This window comes from Tupaia chinensis, unplaced genomic scaffold (assembly GCF_000334495.1).
Source record: "Tupaia chinensis unplaced genomic scaffold, TupChi_1.0 Scaffold000416_1, whole genome shotgun sequence".
NCBI classification, from domain to species: Eukaryota; Metazoa; Chordata; class Mammalia; order Scandentia; family Tupaiidae; genus Tupaia; species Tupaia belangeri.
The window spans coordinates 963,188-982,696 of NW_006159921.1; the positions used below are offsets into that span (position 1 = coordinate 963,188).

General features: G+C 40.5%; 2 protein-coding genes and 1 non-coding gene across 8 annotated transcripts in view; all 3 read left to right on the plus strand.

Moving 5' to 3' along the window:
- SKA2 (spindle and kinetochore associated complex subunit 2) overlaps positions 1-19,509 on the plus strand; it is a 1,094,818-nt gene that overhangs the window by 78,211 nt on the left and 997,098 nt on the right. The window lies entirely within an intron of this gene.
- The window catches only part of TRIM37 (tripartite motif containing 37), a 154,210-nt gene that overhangs the window by 43,984 nt on the left and 90,717 nt on the right, over positions 1-19,509 (plus strand). For all 6 annotated transcript variants that reach the window (XM_027774239.1, XM_027774241.1, XM_027774240.1 and 3 more), the window contains 4 exons: positions 7,611-7,661; positions 9,215-9,296; positions 12,292-12,368; positions 16,715-16,894. In XM_027774239.1, coding sequence (XP_027630040.1) covers positions 7,611-7,661; positions 9,215-9,296; positions 12,292-12,368; positions 16,715-16,894 — 390 coding nt within the window. The remainder of the gene's footprint in view (positions 1-7,610; positions 7,662-9,214; positions 9,297-12,291; positions 12,369-16,714; positions 16,895-19,509) is intronic.
- Positions 1,017-1,147, plus strand: LOC114008939 (small nucleolar RNA SNORA17). The gene has a single exon (XR_003550424.1). It is a non-coding gene; the product is annotated as a small nucleolar RNA SNORA17 (small nucleolar RNA).

Genomic DNA, 19,509 nt, shown 5'->3' on the forward strand with positions numbered 1-19,509 from the left:
GAGGCTTGATTTCTCGCTTTCTGTCTGTCTCTGTTGAGTGCACATGCCCTATAACAAAAATCTCTGGAAACAAAAAGAAAAGTCTGGTTAGGGGAGCAGGTGGCCTGGTGGTTAAGGTGCTAGATCCCACATGGCTAAAGCTCTGAGGTTCAAATCCCAGACCTGGTGGCTTAAAAATCAGCTGGGTGTGTGTGCATGCATGCCCAAAATCCTGAGAGGAAAATGCAGAAGAGATTGTGCTCAGGCCATCTATCTGGAGGGTAATTTCTCACTTTCCCCCTCCTTCTGTCTCTTTCTGTCTCTGGTGAGTGCATGCACCCTATGGCAAAAATCTAAGGGAAGAAAAAAATGTCTGGTGGACTTACACACACTTTTAAATCTAAAGAGAAAATGATAGTGAGTTAGGATTGATTCCCTGCCCCCAGCTCTATCTTCAGTAGCTAGAAAAAAATTATTGATGCCATTCATCCTATCAGCATCTGTTTATTTTTTTACTTACCTTTTGAATTATATCTTATAAAGCAAAACTTAGAAACAAATGAAATGCCAGAGTCTTTGTAAGTGACACAGTGTTATTTCTAGATCCTAGAAGATTTTAGGAACTAGGCTGGTAGGTGGTACTCTGTTGAGTGCTGGACTCTCACATGGCTGACTGTGGTTCAAGTCCTGGACCTGGTGACTCGTTTTCTCACTTTCTCTCTCTCACTCTGTCCCTCTCTGGCCAAATTAAAACAAACAAACAAACAAACAAACAAATAAATAAATAAATAAGTAAAAGTTAAATAAAGTAATTCTTTAAAAAAAACAAATAGGAGCAAACATTCATTGTGAAAGTTGCCTATGTATTTTTTTAGTTTTTATCTTGAGCTGAATCTTAGAATTCTTCTAAATAGCATATTCTTCCAAGTATATTTAGAATTATACTATTGTATTAGGGTGGTGGTTCTCAGTACTCAGCTAAGAATATATTGGACTCAGTTGGGATTCTGTTGAAAATGATCAGGCCAAATGTCTGACCTGCCCCTAGAGGCGTTGCAGATGTGGCTGCTGTGTCACAGCTGCGTCAGTAGTGGGCAGAGAGCAAGAGGCTATGTCTACGCTCAGTGTTCTGACTCGTGAACATTTGAATGATTAGTAGCCTCACACTTAAAAAAAAAATGTAACTAGACTGAAATTTTTCTTTTCAAAATTTGCCTTTTTATTGTCCATGAAAACAAACAAACAAACAAACAAAACTCCCAAATGTCTGGATATATCAGCTTGCCTGGACTACCAAAACAAAATACCACAGACTTGATGGCTAAATGAGAAATTAATTTTCTTGCAGTCTGTAGGAAAGTCCAATATCAAGATGCCACACAGTTCAGTTTCTCATGAGGCTTGTTAGCTTTTGCAGATAGCTGCCTTCCTGCTGTGTCCTCGTATGACCTTTTCTGTGTTCATGCAAGGAGAGAGATCAGTCTCTGGTGTGTCTTCCTCTTGTTATGATGACATTGGCCTTATTCAATTAGGGCCCTACCCTCATAGTCTCATTTAACCTTAATTACTTCCTTAAAGACCCTGTCTCCAAATACAGTGATACTGTGGGCTAGGACTTCAAAATGGAAATTTTAGGAGATACAATCTAGTCCGCAACATTAGGTACAGATGGGCATTTGTTCATTCTTTTTAAATATTCTTGGCTTATTCTGGGACCAGCAAATGGTGTAATGGCTACATCACTGGACTCCCATGTGGTTTGAGTCCTGGACCTGATGGCTCAAACTCACACCGGGCGTGTGTGGATGCATGCCCAAGATCCCAAGAGGAGAATGGAGGAGAAGGGATTGTGGCATGGCCATCCTCCTGGGGGGTGATTTCTCACTTTCTGTCTCTCTGTCTCTGTCTTTCTGGTGAACGCATGTGCCCTATAGCAAAAACCTCCCTTTCTCCTCCCCCCAAAAAAAAAAAATCCTTGGCTTATTCTTAAAATGAGAGATGGACCCAGCTGTGGTGGTGCTTACTGATAACATTCTGTGCTCAGAAATCTTGGACCACGTGTTATGTCCAGGTTCAATTTTTTTCAGTCCAACCTGAAGGCAGATGCAGGTGTGCACACCTGTAATCCCAGCAGCTGGAGAGGCTAACATAGAAAGATCATGAATTCAAGGCTGGCCTGGGCATCATTGCAATATTTTTTGTAAAATAAGAGCCAGTTGCTATGACTCATGCCTATGGCTTTGGCTGGGAGGCTAAGGCATGACATGGTGAGATCCTGTCAGAATTTTCATTTTGAGGGACCAGCAGATGACGTAATGGTTATGTTGCTCGACTCCCATGTAGTTGACCATGGTGTGAGTCCTGGACCTGGTAGCTTAAACTCATGCCAAGCGCATGTGCGTGTATGCGTATGCAAGATCCTGAGAGGAGAATGGAAGAGAAGGGATTGCATTGGCGCCATCTCTTGGGTGATTTCTCGCTTTCTGCCTGTCTGGTGAGCACATGTGCCCTATAGCAAAAACATGTCTTCAAAAAAAAAAAAATTCCTATTTTGATACCACTTTCAGTGGTTCATCAGGCAGGTAATAATGCTTCCCAGTCTGATAATTTAGCAGCTTCCTCTATGGGTGAATATCACCTTAAGGCACCTCATCTCTTTTTTTTCCCCTTTTAAATTATTTATTTATTCTATTTGTTTGTTACCATTATTTTTAATTTGACCAGAAAGAGAGAGAGAGAGAAAGGGATAGTGAGAAAGCAAGCCACCAGCTCTGGGACTCGAATTGCAGCCGGCCATGTGGGAATACAGTGTCTTTAACCACCATGCCACCTGCTGGCCCCTTCTCATCTCTTTAGTAATGTTCATTTGAAATTATGGCTTTTAACTGAATCCTAATTTTTATTAGAAACTCAGCTTATTAGTTGCAGTATACAAGAAACAGATGCTTACTGATACATTGATCAGCAAAGAAAAGTTGGGCAAATAAGTACCAGCATGCATTGATATTAAGTTATAGATTATAGCAGTGCAGAGCAATGCTATTTCTAAGCTCTGAGGCCATTGGACCAGGTTGACTTTAGTTCCATCAGCTAATGATTGGTGATGGAACCACAAAAAAGAAAAGGTCCTTAAAATCAATGATATATTATTTGTTAAAAACTACATGCCCAGCACTATTGTAAGTCCTGTTTAGGAGACCCAGAAAAGAAACTAAAAATCTTACTGAGTAAATATTCCACATTAAACAGTAGAATTGTTTATTAAGATCTAATATTTAAGGCCAGCAGATGGCATAGCAGTTACTTAGCCTGACTTCCACATGGCTGACCATGGTTCAAGTCCTAGACCTGGTGGCTTGAAACAGGCTTGGTGTGTGTGCATGCCTGCCCAAGGTCCCAGGAGGAGAATGGGAAAGGGAGTGTGGCGTGGCCATCCCCCTAGAGGATGATATCTCACTTTCCCTCTCAGTGGCTCTGTCTCTCTCTCTAGTGAGTACACACACCCTAGAGCAAATTCTCTTTTAAAAGAAATCTAATATTTAGTAGTTAAAGATTATCTCACGTCTTAAATTTTGAAATGAAGTCAGATTAGAGACAACTATGGCCAAGACTCTAACCTAGGAAGAAATTGAGAAAGATTTTGAAAAATACATGGGATTTTGTTAGGCAGATAGGAATGGGGTAGGTATGCATTAAAGTATGGATGTGATAATAGCTGGTGTATTTGGGAAACAGCAAAGAAATCATTTCAACCAGAATTTGACAGCTTATTTTTTGGTGGAGCATAGTAGTAAGTAAAACTATGTAGGTGTCCTCAGGGAGAACTTAGAAGATAGAATAGTATATAACTCTCAGTCCGCTGGGAATTTTTAATTTCTGGGATGTCAAATTGGGAAAGAGAATCAGTTTTAAAGTAGCTCACCAGTCTATTTCCTTAAAATATAAATGGATGCTCGAGATTCTTTACTTGCCTTTGTTCCTGAAGGGGTAATGTCACTGGTCTAAAGATTTGCAGATCAGGGCCAGCCAATGGCATGGTTGTTAAGGTGGCTGGAGTCCACATAGCTGACTGTGCGGTTGAGTCTGAGACCTGGCAGTTTGAGAAACACGCTGGGCATGTGTGTGTGCATGCCCAGGACCCCAGGAGGAGAGTGAAGAAGAGATTGCAGGTTGGCCAACTCTTTTATGGGGTGATTTCTTTCTCTCTCTCTAGCAAGTGCATGTACCTTATAGCAAACTAAAAGAAAAAAAGAAAAAAGTTATAGCTTAGTGACCTGCAGATTGCTGGACTAGAGATGGTTGAGGTCAGTTTCCCACATTCTGTGACCATCATGAGTTGAATCTGGTCATCATAAAGAGTAGTCTATACTTATGAGAGAGGAGGAGAAATAAAGAAAACTATGGGAAGATAAAGTAGTGCTTGATCTGCAAGCATAGAATAGTGATATCAGTAAGTTTGAAGATATCTCTGAATGAGTGAGCATAATAGAGATGTGTTAAAATAGTTAAGAGTGGAGCTGTCCCCATAGCCTGGTGTTTAAGGGAACTGGACCCCTCATGACTAGCCACTGCTTTGAGAACTTGAAAAAAGCACAGTGTGTGTGCACCCAAAATTCTGACAGGATAGAGAGGTAGAGGAAAAGGGGTTGTGGTATGACCATGTCCCATTGGGGAAGGGGTGCTTTTTCCCTCTCCCTTTCTCGTGAGTGAGCACATGTATTTCCCCTCTGGGAAAAAAAAAAAAAAAAAAGGATGGTGGAATTAAGATGGCTTAGCAGTTTCTGTAGTCTTATGTGTATATATGTAAAAGAATAAAAAATTGAGCAAATGTTTTCGTCTCTATAATCTACCAGCAGATATTTATAATTATTAATTCATTCAATGAATATTTGCCAGATACATTTCAATTATGTGCTGTGTGATAGCAGTAAGTATAAGAGCTCTTGTGATATATGATATGTGATTTAGTGAGAAAGATGGATAATCGAAGCAGTAATGGAATGTGAAGACTAGTGATAGAGTGATATGCATCTTGCTTAATGCTGTCCCATAGCACTAATCTGTTATGCTATTTGTGTTCAGAAAAAAAGTACATATGTACTGTGCTCTACGGTTAGTCTGTTTTCTGTGCTCTCAATGTAATAATATTTTCTCAGCAAGTGAGTGAGAACTAAGGCAAGGCCTCCTGGTAGTTAGCTTTAGCAGCCAATGCTCCTTAACCCGTCAGCTTTCTGTCTCAGTACTCTAAGTCAAACATGGTATCTCCTGCTGTTTAATTTATATTTGGTGAACTCTTTTGACCAATCATGATAGTAAAATCTGATAGTAACAGTCTGGACTTAGATCAGAAACAACAAGCATACTGACAAGAATATATGGAAGAAAGTGTATGCAAATTGGTATGCAACGGGGAATTCATTGACGTTTTTGGACATTATAAAGGATGTTCTAAATTTGGTGAGAGAACTAACCAACAGATGGATTGGTAGCAGTTTTACGAAATTAGTGAAAAGCATGTCTGACACTACTTGACCAAATTTGAAGGCTATTCTGGGAAGAGTCCCTTAGAGCTCTAATTAGATTTGAGGTTCCAGGAAGGCTTCTAATCACTCAGTTGCATCAGTCCTGCTCCCTGGGGCATGTATATTGAGCGTGTGAACAGGAGACCTCAGAGCAGACCTCCAAAGGTATATTATAGTTCTTATGCAACAAAAAGATCTGGGGGTAAGGAATGAGAGTCATCTAAGAAAAAGTAACAACTGACTGTGATACCATCAGAGTGCTTGGCACAGTCAGGATGAATAGTAGCTATATATATTTAATAACTGCAGGGCATTTTTACTGTGAAAAGATGTGGCATGTTTAGTTATATATACTTACCATAAGGTAAAAATTTATTCTTTCTTTTACCTGGACTGTGTTTCCATATGGCAAACCACTAATTTCTTTAGACATATCACAGCGTGACATTGCTATGGACATATCTTATATCTTGTTTTGGTAACATCCAAAATATTGATGAGTTGGATTTTAGAAAATACATCTGCATTATAGTGAAATAGTTTGCAGTTTATTGTTTTGGCGAGTTTGCAACTTTCTTGAATTTGTTACATGGTGTTACAACACTGTATGATAGAGACCATATTATAAATGGTGTTTTAATGATTTTTGAAGGGTTCTAAGGTCAGTGCCACAAACCGTCCATATGATCTGAAGGTACTTAACAACAAAATGAGTTATCCTTCAGCTTAGCTCCTGTGGTTGTGGTTCAGTTCTCTTTGGAGAAGACTGTATAGAACTAAAGTTGCTTGCGGTGATCTTGCTTTGCCAGAAAAATAATGTGGTAATCCTAACCCTGGTGGCTTGAAACTCAGCTGGGTGCGTGTGCATCCATGTCCAGAAATACTGGGAAGAGAGTGGAGGAGAAGGGATTATGACCTGGCTGTCCTACGTGGGGAGTGATTTCTCACTTTCCCTCTGTTTCACCACCACCACCACCACTGCATGTGCATGTCCCCTAAGGCAAAAAGCTCATAATAAAATGAAAAGAAAGAGACTTTGGGCACACATGTGCCTGGTGTTTTTTTTTTTTTAAGCACTAGGGCCAGGGCTCAAACTGCTCCGTCATTCACATGAGATCCAATTCCTTTAATCACTAGGACACAGGGCCAGCTCTCTTTTAGCCCTCTTTTTATTTTATTTATTTTAAAAGGAATTTTTGCTTTAGTGCGTGTGTGCTCGTTGGAGGGACAGAGAAAGACAGAAAGTAAGAAATCACCCCCCCGAGGGAGATGGCCATTGCCACAATCTCTTATTCTCCAGTCTCCTCTCAGGATCTTGAGCACGCATGCACACGTGCCCGATATGAGTTTTAAGTGTCCAGAACTCGAACCATGGTCAACTACGTGGGAGTCCAGTGACATAACCATTGTGCCATCTGCTGGTCTCAGCCCTCCTTTTCTTTTTCTTTTCTTTCTCTCTTTTTTTTTTTGTTTTTTTGTTTTTTTGAGAGTTTTTTGCTATAGGGCGCGTGCGCTCGCCAGACAGACAGAGAGACAGAAAGCGAGAAATCACCCTCCAGAGGGGATGGCCACGCCACAATCTCTTCTCCTCCATTCTCCTCTCGGGATCTTGGGCACGCAAGCACATGCGCCCAGTGTGAGTTTAAGCCACCTGGTCCGAGATGCGAACCACGGTCGACTACGTGGGAGTCCAGCGACATAGCCATTACGCTAACTGCTGGTCCCAATCCTCCTTTTCTTTTTAAAGCCTCTTTGTATCTGTCTAATAATTCACATTCCCAGCCTAAGCATGAGTTTCCTATTTTTTTCCTATTTCCTTGAGTACTTTTTAAATCTCTTGTGCTTATTTATTATACTTACTTTATAAATTGCCTTTCAAAAAATAACTATTTTATAAAGTATTTATTATCTTCATTTAATTGTAAACTTTTGATGATTTTATGAATTAATTTGATTTAATGTTATATTTCATAAGGACTTAAATTATTTCTTAGGGACTTAGTTTAATAAAGTTTTCAAGATATATTGAAGGACTTATTTTTTTTTAACAAGTGAAATTTGTAACTTACATAAGCTAAATAATTTGTCCTTTGCTTTTTTTTTTTTTAGTGAATTAGTACCATCTTACGATTCAGCTACTTTTGTTTTAGAGAATTTTAGGTAAGTGTTTGACAACTCTGGTTTTTTGTGTGTATTCATGAGGAAGAGGTAGGAGGGGTATCATTTCTTACGGTAGACATCCAGTGAACTGTGTTACTCACTTAAGTATTCTTTCCCATTAGAAACATAGAGGTCATGGGGCCAGCAGGTGGCGTGGTGGTTAAGGTGCTGGACACTTCCAAACGGCCGACCATGGTTGAGTCCCAGACCTGGTGACTTGCTTTCTCACTTTCCCTCTCTCTCTTTCTTTGTCTCTCTCTGGTCAAATTAAAATAAGTGAATGAATAAATAAAATTAAATAAGTAATTCTTTTTTTTTTTTTTTTTTTAAAGAGAGAAGCATAGAGGTCATTTGTCTAGATTGCATTATGTCTTCATGACTAATTACTTTCTAGCAGGACTATATTGCTTCTCCAGCCTAAGAAAAGGAATAATTTTAAGTAAGAGGATTCATTTGGCACGTGACAGATAGTGGTTAACAGGCCATTTTTGTAAGAAATTTAAAGACTGTGTAAGTTACGTGTTAATTTTGTTAGTCTTCCTGCTTTTTCCCTAACATTAGAAGCAAAGATCTTAAAATATGAAGGTTCTTGTCTTCAAGGGCAGCATGGAGATGAGAACTAAGATCTCGGGGATGGGTATTCTCAAATAGGCAATAACCATCAAAATGAGACCACACCTAGAGAATTTATACCCCTTCCCGTTTAATTTTTTTCTTCTAAGAGATATACACACATAGACATATAGACACCCCCAGTGGGGTCGTCGTGCTACCACCCACCAGCCCCAGGCAGCCCAGATTATGGGCACGCATGCACATATCCCTGGCATATTCAGAGAAACCTAAGGAAGTGAACCCAGGATCTTCCAAGTGTGTTGAGCATTGCAAAATGTTGCTTTACTGCTGTGCCACTCTGGCTGGCCCATAATTTGTCTTATAAGGTAATTTTGTGGCTAAAACCTAAGCTCTCTGAGGGTTTCCTGGTAAGTATTGAAGTTTAGCACATGTTCTTATCTTTTTTTCATATTACAAGATAATTATACTACAGGGAAGTGAGGAAAAAATATATTGTGGGCTTTTTTTTTTTAGTGGCAAAAGACTACTTGTTGAAAGTAATTGAATTTAGGGTATCTTGTGATACTTTCCTTTTTCTTTAAATGTCACAGTCTCAAGTGTTTTTTTTTTTTTTCCTTTAAATTCGCACTGAAGAGATATGATAAATTTTCTTATATATACATATATCTAAACTTACACAGTGAGATTTGCCCCCATAAATCTGTTCAATTCCTTTTTCTGTGAATGAGAGTCAGAGAGATTGTTCTAACAGAGTCCCAAGCTATCCTCTATCCCCACTTCAGCCAGCCCTGGATCATGGGGACATGCATGTCTGCCATAACCAGGAGGTATCTGGACAAGAGATGGAAATCTTCCCATGAGTTAACCTTACAGTGCCCCTCTAGTAGAATCTTGACAAATAAGTGGATGTTTTTTGTTTCTTCCTGTTGCCCTTTCACAACAGTTTTAATGTTGAGATTTGTTTTTTTTTCCTTTAGTACTTTGCGCCAGAGAGCAGATCCTGTGTATAGTCCACCTCTTCAAGTTTCAGGACTTTGCTGGAGATTAAAAGTTTACCCAGTAAGTTTTTCATATTTCTAATAAAATTTGAAAGCAAAGTCTTTCTTTCAGAGATAGATCTTAAACTCCACTACTTCTAAGTGGAGTTAGGAAATTATAGTGACAATTTGATGTTTCTTTATGGGCTGTGTTATATAATCCATGAAGAAAATGAGGTCAGTATGAATATTGATTTTTTTTGTTGTTGTTTATTTGTTTTAGAGAGATTTTTTGCTACAGGGCACGTGTGCTTGCTGGAGAGACTGAGAGAGACAGAGACAGAAAGTGAAAAATCACCCCCCAGGGAGATGGCCAGGCTGCAATCTCTTCTCCTTTATTCTCCTCTTGAGATTTTGAGCACACATGCATGCATTTGGTGTGAGTTTAAGCCTCAAGGTCTGGGACTCAAACCTCTGTCAACTACATGGGAATCCATCACTACCACACCACCTGTCAGCCCCTATAGAAAGAAACTCGAGGACATGGTTAAAATTTTATTTTAGGGCCAGTAGATGGTGTGTTGGTTAAGGTGCTAGACTCCCACATGGCTGAAAGCAGTTTGAGTTCCAGACCTGGTGGCTTGCTTTCTCGTTTTACCTCTCCGTCTCTATCTCTATCTGGTCAAAATAAAATATATTAATAAGTAAAATTAAATAAATAATTATTAATTTTTTTTCTTTTAAAATTCCTTTTAAGGGCCAGCCCCATAGCCTAGTAGTTAAGGGAACCATATCCCACATGGCAGACTGAGGTTTAAATCCCAGTCCTGAAGGGTTGGGGGCGGGAATCTCTTCTCCATTTTTTTGTCCTGTTGGGATTTGGGGCACACATGCACATGTGCCTGGCATGTTTTTCAAGTCACTGGGGCCAGGGTTTGAACAGACAGAGAAAGCACCCTCTAGTGGGGCATGGCCACACTACAGTCCTTTATTGCTTTTCTATTTTTTTTGAGAGATTTTTACTATAGGGTGCGTGTGCTCACCAGAGAGAAAGTGAGAAATCACCCCTCCCAGGGGGGATGGCCGTGCCACAATCCCTTTCTCCTCCATTCTCCTTTTAGGATCTTGGGCACACACACACACATGCCTGGTGTGAGTTTTTAAGCCACCGGGTCCCGGACTCTAACCACAGTCGACTGCGTGGGAGTCCAGTGACATAGCCATTGCGCCAACTGCTGGTCCCACAATCCTTTTTTTTATGTATTTCTCCTTTCCATCAAGATTTTGGGCACATATATATGTACCTGGTTTTCGGTTGATTGGTTGGTTTAAATGATTGTGTCATAGGGCATGTGTGCTTGTCTCGCCCAGAAGAGGGAATATAAGTAATGGGGTTGGCCACACTGCAATCCCTCCTTCTCTCAGAATTTTGGGCATGCATGTACACTTGCCAAGTGTGATTTTAAAGTCCGTGGGTCTCAAGCTTGAACCGCAGTCAGCCATGTGTGAGACCAGCATCTTGACCACCATGCCACCTGCTGGCTCCATTACCTGGCATGTTTTTAAGCTGCCTATGTAAGGACCCAAAATGCAGCCATCTGGTTCCCTTAACCACTTTTCTGAGGGACTGGCTCAGTAGACTTTTGTTTCCTTTTTAGAGCAGTTTACGTTAGAAGCAAAATTGAGCAGGAAGTACAGAGTTTCCATATATCCCCTTAACCTGTACATGCATAGCCCCCCTCACTATCAGTGTCTTTCACCAGAGTGCTACCTTCTTTTTAGTTGACGAAACTAGCTTGACACATCATTATCGCCCAGAGTCCATAGTCGACATTAGGGTTAACACTTGACATTATACATTTTGTGGGTTTTGACAAATAAATATGTATTTACTTTATTTTAAAAGAAGTATCTATTTTATTTTATTATTATTTTAAAATTTGCCACAGACACATGCACTCGCCGGGGGGGTGTGGGGTGAGAAAGTAAGCTGTCAGTTCCGGGACTCAAACCATGGTCAGTCAGGTGGGAGTCCATCACCTTAACCACCCTACATCCTACTGGCCTTGTATAATGTTCATCTTTGTCATTTAAATTCAGGACTCTGGAGTTTTTAAAATCAATCTGAATGTATTACATCGGTCTCCTTTTTTTCCACTCTAGGAATCTTACATCTTTTTTTTATTAAGGTGCAAAATGACCCCACCTCTGCCCCCAGAGCATGTCCATTCTGTAATCCTTTCTCCTCCAGTCCCCTCTTGAGATTTTGGGCATGCATACACATGCACCTGATGTGATTTTCATGCCTCCAGGTCGGGGACTTGAACCGCATAGTCAACCATGTGGGATCCAGCACCTTAAACTTCATACTTTTTGCTGACCTGGAGTCCTACATCTACTACTTCTTTAAAAAAAAATTTATTCATGGGGCCGGCAGGTGGTACAGGACCTTCCACATGGCTGACCATGGTTTGAGTCTTGGACCTGGTGGCTTGCTTTCTCACTTTCCCTTTCTCTCTTTCTCTGTCTCTCATGAGTTAAGTCATAATAATAACAAATAAAATAAATAATTATTTTTAAAAATTTATTCATGGAGATAGTAGATGGCGTAGCAGTTATGTTGCTGGACTCCCATATGGTTGATGTGGTTTGAGTCCTAGGCTCAGTTGCTTGAAAGTCACACTGAGTGTGTGTGCATGTGTGTCCATGATCCTGGGAGGAGAAGAAATTGCAGCATTGCCATCCCTTCTAGGGGGTGATTTCTCACTTTTCTTTTCACTGTCTCTGTCTCTCTCTGGTGAACAAGCATGTCCTAAGGCAAAAAAAACTCTACCAAAAAAAAAAGATTTTTTAAGATTCTGTGTGTTAAGAAAAGCCTTTTCGTTTGTCATTACTGACTTTTATCTTAATTTGATATGTTGTGTGTTTATTATTTCTTCTCTTGCTTTAAAGTTTAGAAGCACTTCCTAGTCCACATATCAAATATTAATCTGTATTTTTATTTGTTTCATTGTGGCTTAAGTTTTTACATTTAGATTGAGTTTGTATTTGCAGCAACCTTCTTATTCTTTTTATAGGATGGAAATGGAGTTGTGCGCGGTTACTACTTATCTGTGTTTCTAGAACTCTCAGCTGGCTTGCCTGAAACTTCCAAGTAAGAGACATAATAACAACCTTAAAGTACATTTACTTATGTTGCCCTAGGCATGTATAAAATCTTTTGAATGTCACATAGTTGGGAAAAGATTTTTTTAATGAGATATAATTCACATACCATAAAATTGACTTGTTAAAAGATTTCATTTTAGTGTTTCTTAGTAAATTCAGAGTTCTGCAACCCTCACCAATATGTAATTTCATATTATTTTTCTCACCCCACAAAGAAACCTTATACTCATTAACAATACTTCCAATTTCCTTCCCCCTCTTTCCAGTCCTTAGCAACCACTTAACTACTTTTTTGCTAAGAGGGGATGTTTTAAGAAGAAGTTGTAGCTAACTGTGGATCTTTTTGGATATTACACCCAAAAGTGCTGAAAAAGTGCTAGTTTGTCAAATGTTGTTTGCAATGCAGATCTAGAACTACATTACTGAATTTTCTTTTACTCTATTATATGACAGCCTATTGATTTGATATTGATTCATTGTTTTCGGCTAATAAGGAGTAATAGGGATAAGACTTACGTGTTTTCCTGCAACAAGCAAAAAATATCTGTAAACGAAATCAAATTCCAAGACACCGAGACAGATATATCTCTGTTACTGCTCCAGCGTATAGCTGTGAATTTCCAGGTTGCAACATAGGAAAGGAGAAGAGATACAGTCTGGCAGACACCCTTAGCTGAGACATTGCCGCAGTCCAAGGACACCAGTGCAGCTAGAATGCATCAGACAGAATGCCAGAAAATGGAGAGGTACCACACAAAGAACTCTGTGGGCTGGCTGTTTCTGGTGGTTAAAGCAACTGGATCCTACATGGCCAATTGTGTGGTTTGAGGCCTGACTGGTGGCTTGAGAAACACACTGGACACTTATATGTACATGTCCAAAATCCTGAAAAAAAAGGACAAGATGGAAGAGAAGGGATTGTGGTGTGACTATCTCCATGAGAGGTATTTTCTTCTCTTTCACAGGCACACTCACCTACGGGCAGATTACTAAAAAGAAAGAGAATGCCAGAGAGCTGTATTGGGTGCCTTTCGAGTATTAAACAGAGTCCAGATAGGTTATATGTGTGAGGAAACTACCTAAGGTTGGGGAAGAACTGTATGAATGGATTAGAGGGAATCGTGGGTTCCGGTGTTCACATCACCCAAGTCCAGGGAACTATGTTTCCACCAGTCACTGTGGAGAAACATAATTCAGAGGAGGTATTGGGTAGAGTACTGAGGAAGGTTTTGCTTCAGTAGTGGGGAATGGGTATCCCTAGACTGAACTCTGCTCTGGACCTAATTAAAAAGTAAAAGCAAGACAAGAAAGGGTCAAATTGTTTCCAAGCATCTTAATAGCATTCTAGAAAATTTACAGACTGGCGGGTGATGTGGTGGTTAAGGTGCTGACTGTGTGGTTTGAGTCCCAGACCCGGCGGCTTGAAAAATGCCAGATGCATGTGTGTGCATGCCCAAAATCCCAATAAGAGAATGGAGGGGAAGGAATTGTGGTGTGGTCATCCCACCTAGGGAGTGATTTCTCTGTGGGGAGTACCCATCTCCCCCCCACCAGGCTCTCAAATGGAAGAAAGGATGACCCTTAAAAAAAAAAGAAAGTAAAAGAGAAATATAGAAGTTTATTTCTTCACAGTTCTGGAGTCCAAAAGTGTGAAATCTGTTGCTAGGTCAAAATCAGATTTTAGAATTATTGTACCTATTTTAGAATCTGTAGGGATGAATCACATTCACTTTTTTGCCTTTTTCAGCTTCTGGTAGCAGCCACCATTCCTTGGCTTGTGACCACATCATTCCAGTCTTTGCTTACATGGTCATAGGTCTTGTCTTTTTCTTTGCTTTCCTTTTTTTAATTGCTACAGTGTATGTGCACTCACCAGAGAGAAGGGGAAAGTGAGGAGCATGCTCTGGGGGGGATATTATCCTGTAGTCTCTTCTCTCTTCTCCGGATTTTGGGCACACGTGCACACATGCCTGGAGTGTACATTTAGCCATTGAGTTTATTTAGCCATGGGGCTTGAATCATGTAGTTGGCCATGTGTGATCCAGCTGCCTTAACCACCATGCCACCAGGTTAGCCCTCAAAATTCTTAATCATGGCAACATATTCCCCATTTGCTATAGAAGATATCACTTACAGGTTCTAGGGATTAGAATGTGGATATCTTGGGGGGAGAGAAGAGTGGCATTTATTCAGCCTGCTCTAAGTACAGTCTGTAAATCCACTGCTAAAGTAATGGACCTACAGTTAACAAAGCAACAAAGGAGATCAAATCAAATTATATAATAAATACTTAATAAAGGCAGAAAAAAGGAAGATGTAACAAAGAATAAATGGGACAGATACCAAGATATTTTCATATAAAACAGTCTGAGCACCTTTCAGATTGGCTGAATGAACATGAAATTATTTATTTATTTATTTAAATCATTTAAATGGACCTACAGTTAACAAAGCAACAAAGGAGATCAAATCAAATTATATAATAAATACTTAATAAAGGCAGAAAAAAGGAAGATGTAACAAAGAATAAATGGGACAGATACCAAGATATTTTCATATAAAACAGTCTGAGCACCTTTCAGATTGGCTGAATGAACATGAAATTATTTATTTATTTATTTAAATCATTTATTTAAATATTAAAACAGTCTGAGCACCTTTCAGATTGGCAAAATGAACAGGACTTTATTTATTAATTTATTTAAATTATTTCTTTAAATATTTAAATAACCGTTCATAAGAAACTCACTTTAAATATAATGATAAACAGGGGGATCAGCAGCTGGCGTAATGGCGCTGGACTCCCATGTAGTCAACCGTGGTTTGAGTCCCGGACCCAGTGGTTTGAACTCAAGCCGGGCACGTGTGCATGCGTGCCCAAGATCCTGACAAGAGAATGGAGGAGAAGGGATTGCCACGCGGCCATCCCCCCTGGAGGGGGGGTGATTTCTTGCTTTCTGTCTCCCTGTCTTTCTGGTGAGTGCACGTGCCCTATAGCAAAAGCCTCTCAAAAAATATTAATAATGATAAACAATCTTGGTATTAATCGAAAGCAAGTTGAAATACTTATTATAACTTTTTTTCTCAAGAGAGATTTTTGCTATAGGATGTGTACGCTCACCAGAGAGACAGAAAGTGAGAAATCACTTCCCAAGGGGATGGCCATGCTTCAATCCCTTTTCCTCCATTTTCCTCCAGGGATCTTGAGCACGGACATGCCTGGCATGAGTTTCAAGCGGCCTGGTTCAGGACTTGAACACATGGTTGGCCAAGTGGGAGTCCAGCGACATAACCACTATGCCATTTACTGGTCCCTGGAATAGTTATTTTATTGTCAGTCAACAAGATTTCAAAACAAAGAATACGTATTACCAGAGGTAATAAAGCTCACTTATTAATGATAAAGGGATCAATTATTCAAAAGAACATAATCCTAAATATATGTTCATCCCTCTGATAACATCTTAAAAATATGTAAAGCAGGGACCAGCAGTTAGCATAATGGCTGTGTCGCTGAACTCCCATGTAGCTGACCGCGGTTCGAATCCCAGACCTCGTGGCTTTAACTCACGCCGGGCATATATGCATGCGTGCCCAAGATCCCAAGAGGAGAATGGAGGAGAAGGGATTGCAGTGTGGCCATCCCCCTTGGGGAGTGATTTCTCACTTTCTATCTCTCTGTCTCTATCTTTCTGGCGAGCACACACGCCCTATAGCAGAAAGCCTCTCAAAAAAAAAAAAAAAACCCTACCAAAAAAAATACACAAAGCGAAAACTGATAGAAATATCTTTAACTTCATCAGTGAAATAATTGCGTAGAAAATCAAGTATAAGCTTGAATAACACTGTCACCAACTTGATCTGATGAATATTTATAGAATATTCTTTCCGTTAATAGCAGAATGCAAATTATTTTTAACTGTGCACAGACTATTTACCAAGATAGACCATATCCTGGGCCATATAACATCTCAGTAAATTCAGAAGGATTCAGGTTATCTAAATACGATCTCTGACAAAATGGAATACTGTAGATCGTAATCACAGATATTTTTAAAATAGCAGAATAGGCCCAGATTTTTTTTTAAATTTAACTTTATTTATTTATTTATTTTGATTTGACCAGAGAGGGACGGGTGTGGGGGGGAGTGAGAAAGCAAGCCGCCAGGTCCAGGACTCAAACTGCGGTTGGACACATGGGAGCCCAGTTCCAGTCCCTCAACCACCATGCCACCTGCTGGCCCCATTGATGACTTTTCTTAATGTTAAAAGAAGTTTATCTTTTATTACTTTACTAACTATATCAATGTTTTTTTTTTTTTCCAATTTTAGATACGAGTATCGTGTAGAGATGGTTCACCAGTCCTGCAATGATTCTAGCAAAAATATCATTCGAGAATTTGCATCTGACTTTGAAGTTGGAGAATGCTGGGGCTATAATAGATTTTTTCGTTTGGACTTACTTGCAAATGAGGGATATTTGAATCGGCAAAATGATACAGTAATTTTAAGGTAATAGAAAACATTTGATATTTTGACTATTTTTTCCTCCTTAATTGCTGCCCTTCCCCCCAGCCCCCCCCCCCACGCCTGATTTGTTTTTTAAGCTGTGGGCTGGCCATGTGGGATCCCTTACTATACTACAGGGCTAGCCCAGATATTGTGGCTTTTATTAATGGGGAATAATGTCATGGGAACAAGGGCCTTATGTCATAGTCATAGCTGGCTCGTTCATCAGGGCACACAAGCACACCTGTGCACAGGGCGGTTTTGGGGTGCAGGCAGAGGACCTTTCCCTCGTGGGTCCAGCTTCATCTCCACCATATTACTGTGAGGCTCCCCACAAACTTTCTGGAGTTCCCTCATATTAACGCTTTTTGTTGTTGTTCTAGCCCTAGTTGAAACATGGTATATTAAAAAGTTAGGAAGTTTTCTTTTTTTTTTTGAGAGGTTTTTGCTATAGGGTGCGTGCGCTCACCAGACAGAGAGAAACAGAGAGACAGAAAACAAGAAATCACCCCCTAGGGGGGATGGCCACACCGCAATCCCTTCTCCTCCATTCTCCTCTCTAGATCTTGGGCATGCACGCACACACGCCCGGCGTGAGTTTTAAGCCTCCGGGTCCAGGATTACGCTAACTGCTGGTCCTGGAAGTTTTCATTTTAAACTACTCTCTGGAGAGGTTGAGCTTACAGTGTATTTAGAGTATATACTGCTTGGGACCAGCAGGTGGCATGGTGGTTAAGGTGCTAGACACTCCCACAGGCCTACCGTGGTTTGAGTCCTGGACCTGGTGGCTTGCTTTCTCACTTTCCCTCTCCCTCTCTCTCTCTCTCTCTCTCTCTCTCTCTTTCTCTCTCTCCGTTCAAGTTGAAATGAATGAATAAATAAAACTAAATAAATAATTCTTTTAAAAAAATAGAGTATATACTACTTCTTTGGTAAGAAATATTAGGTTTTTGGGAAAGTCGTGATGTATTTTTCCATTTTTCTGTACAAAAATGTATCATGACTTTCCAGACAACTCAGTATATGGAGTAAGACAGTCCTGTGTAGTTAACTTAGTACATTATTTTTCTGGGACCAGAAGATGACTTAATGGTAACATCACTGGACTCACGTGTAGTTGACTGTAGTCTGAATCTCATACCTGGCAGCTTAAAATTCATGTCAGGCATGTGTGCGTGCGTGCCCAAAATGCTGAAAGGTGAATGGAAGAGAAGGGATTTCAGTGTGGCCATACCCCCTGGGGGTTATTTCTCACTTTTTGTCTCTCTGATGAGCACACATGCCCTCTGGCAAAAATCTCTCAAAAAAAAAAAGTAAATTGGGACCAGCAGTTAGTGTAATGGCTATGTCACCGGACTCCCATTTAGTCAACTGACTGCAGTTCGAGTCCCGGACCTGGCGGCTTAAACTCACGCCGGGCGCGAGTGCATGCGTGCCCAGGGTCCCAAGAGGAGAATGGAGGAGAAGGGATTGCGGTGTGATCAACCCCCCTGAAGGGTGATTTCTCACTTTCTGTCTCTGTCTCTCTCTCTGTCTTTCTGGCGAGCGCACATGCCCTTTTGCAAAAACCTCTCCCCCCCCCCAAAAAAAAAAGAAAAAAAAAAGTAAATTATTTTTCTTGTGGGACAGGAAATAGGGGAATGTGAGAGCTAGCTCAGTGATGCAGTATTACTGTGCTGTTCAAGGAAACAGGGTCAGCCCTGTAGCCTAGTGATTTAGAGAGCCAGATCCCACATGGCAGACTGCACAGTTTAATTTTCAGTCCTGGCAGCTTGCAAAGCACATCAGGCACCTATGGATGCTTATCCAAATTCCTAATAGGATAGGGAAATGGAAAAAGAATTGCAACATTATCACACCCCTCTGTGGGATGCTTTCCTCCTCACCTTCTCTCTCTAGTGAGTATATATGCTTTCTTAAAAAAGAAGACGATGGGGCCAGCAGGTGGTGTAGTGGTTAAGGGCACTGGACTCCCACAGGGCTGACGACAGTTCAAGTCTCAAACCTGCCAGCTTGCTTTTTCACTTGCCTTCTCACTCTGTCCTTCTCTGGTCAAATTTAAATACGTACATACATACATACATAAATACAAAGTAATTCTTTTTTTAAAAAAAAGAAGAAAAAGAAACTATGCTTTTGGGCTGATCTCTTCGTCTAGTGGTTAAGGGAGCTGGTATCCCACGTGGCCGAGCCTGCTGTTCAAATCCTGTACCCAGCAGTAACACACTGGGCATGCGCACATGGATTCCCAAAATCCCAACAGGATGGACTAATAGAAGAAAAGGGATTGCAGTGTGATCACACTCCACTGGGAGTGCTTTCTCTCTCTCTACCTCTCTGTCTCTCTCTTGCAAGAAATACCCATGCCCTCTGGCAAATAAATATGTAAATAAACAAAAAAGAAATGGGAAGTAAAAGAGTGGTACTTGGGGCCAGCAGGTGGCTTAGTGGTTAAGGCACTGGACCCCCACATAGCCCACTGCCATCCGAATCCCAGACCTGGCAGCTTGAAAATCATGCTGGGTATATGTACATGTGTGACTAAAATCTCAGGAGAGTGGAGAAGGGATTGTGGCGTGGCCATTCCCCTGTAGGGTGGTTTCTCTCTTTCCCGCGTT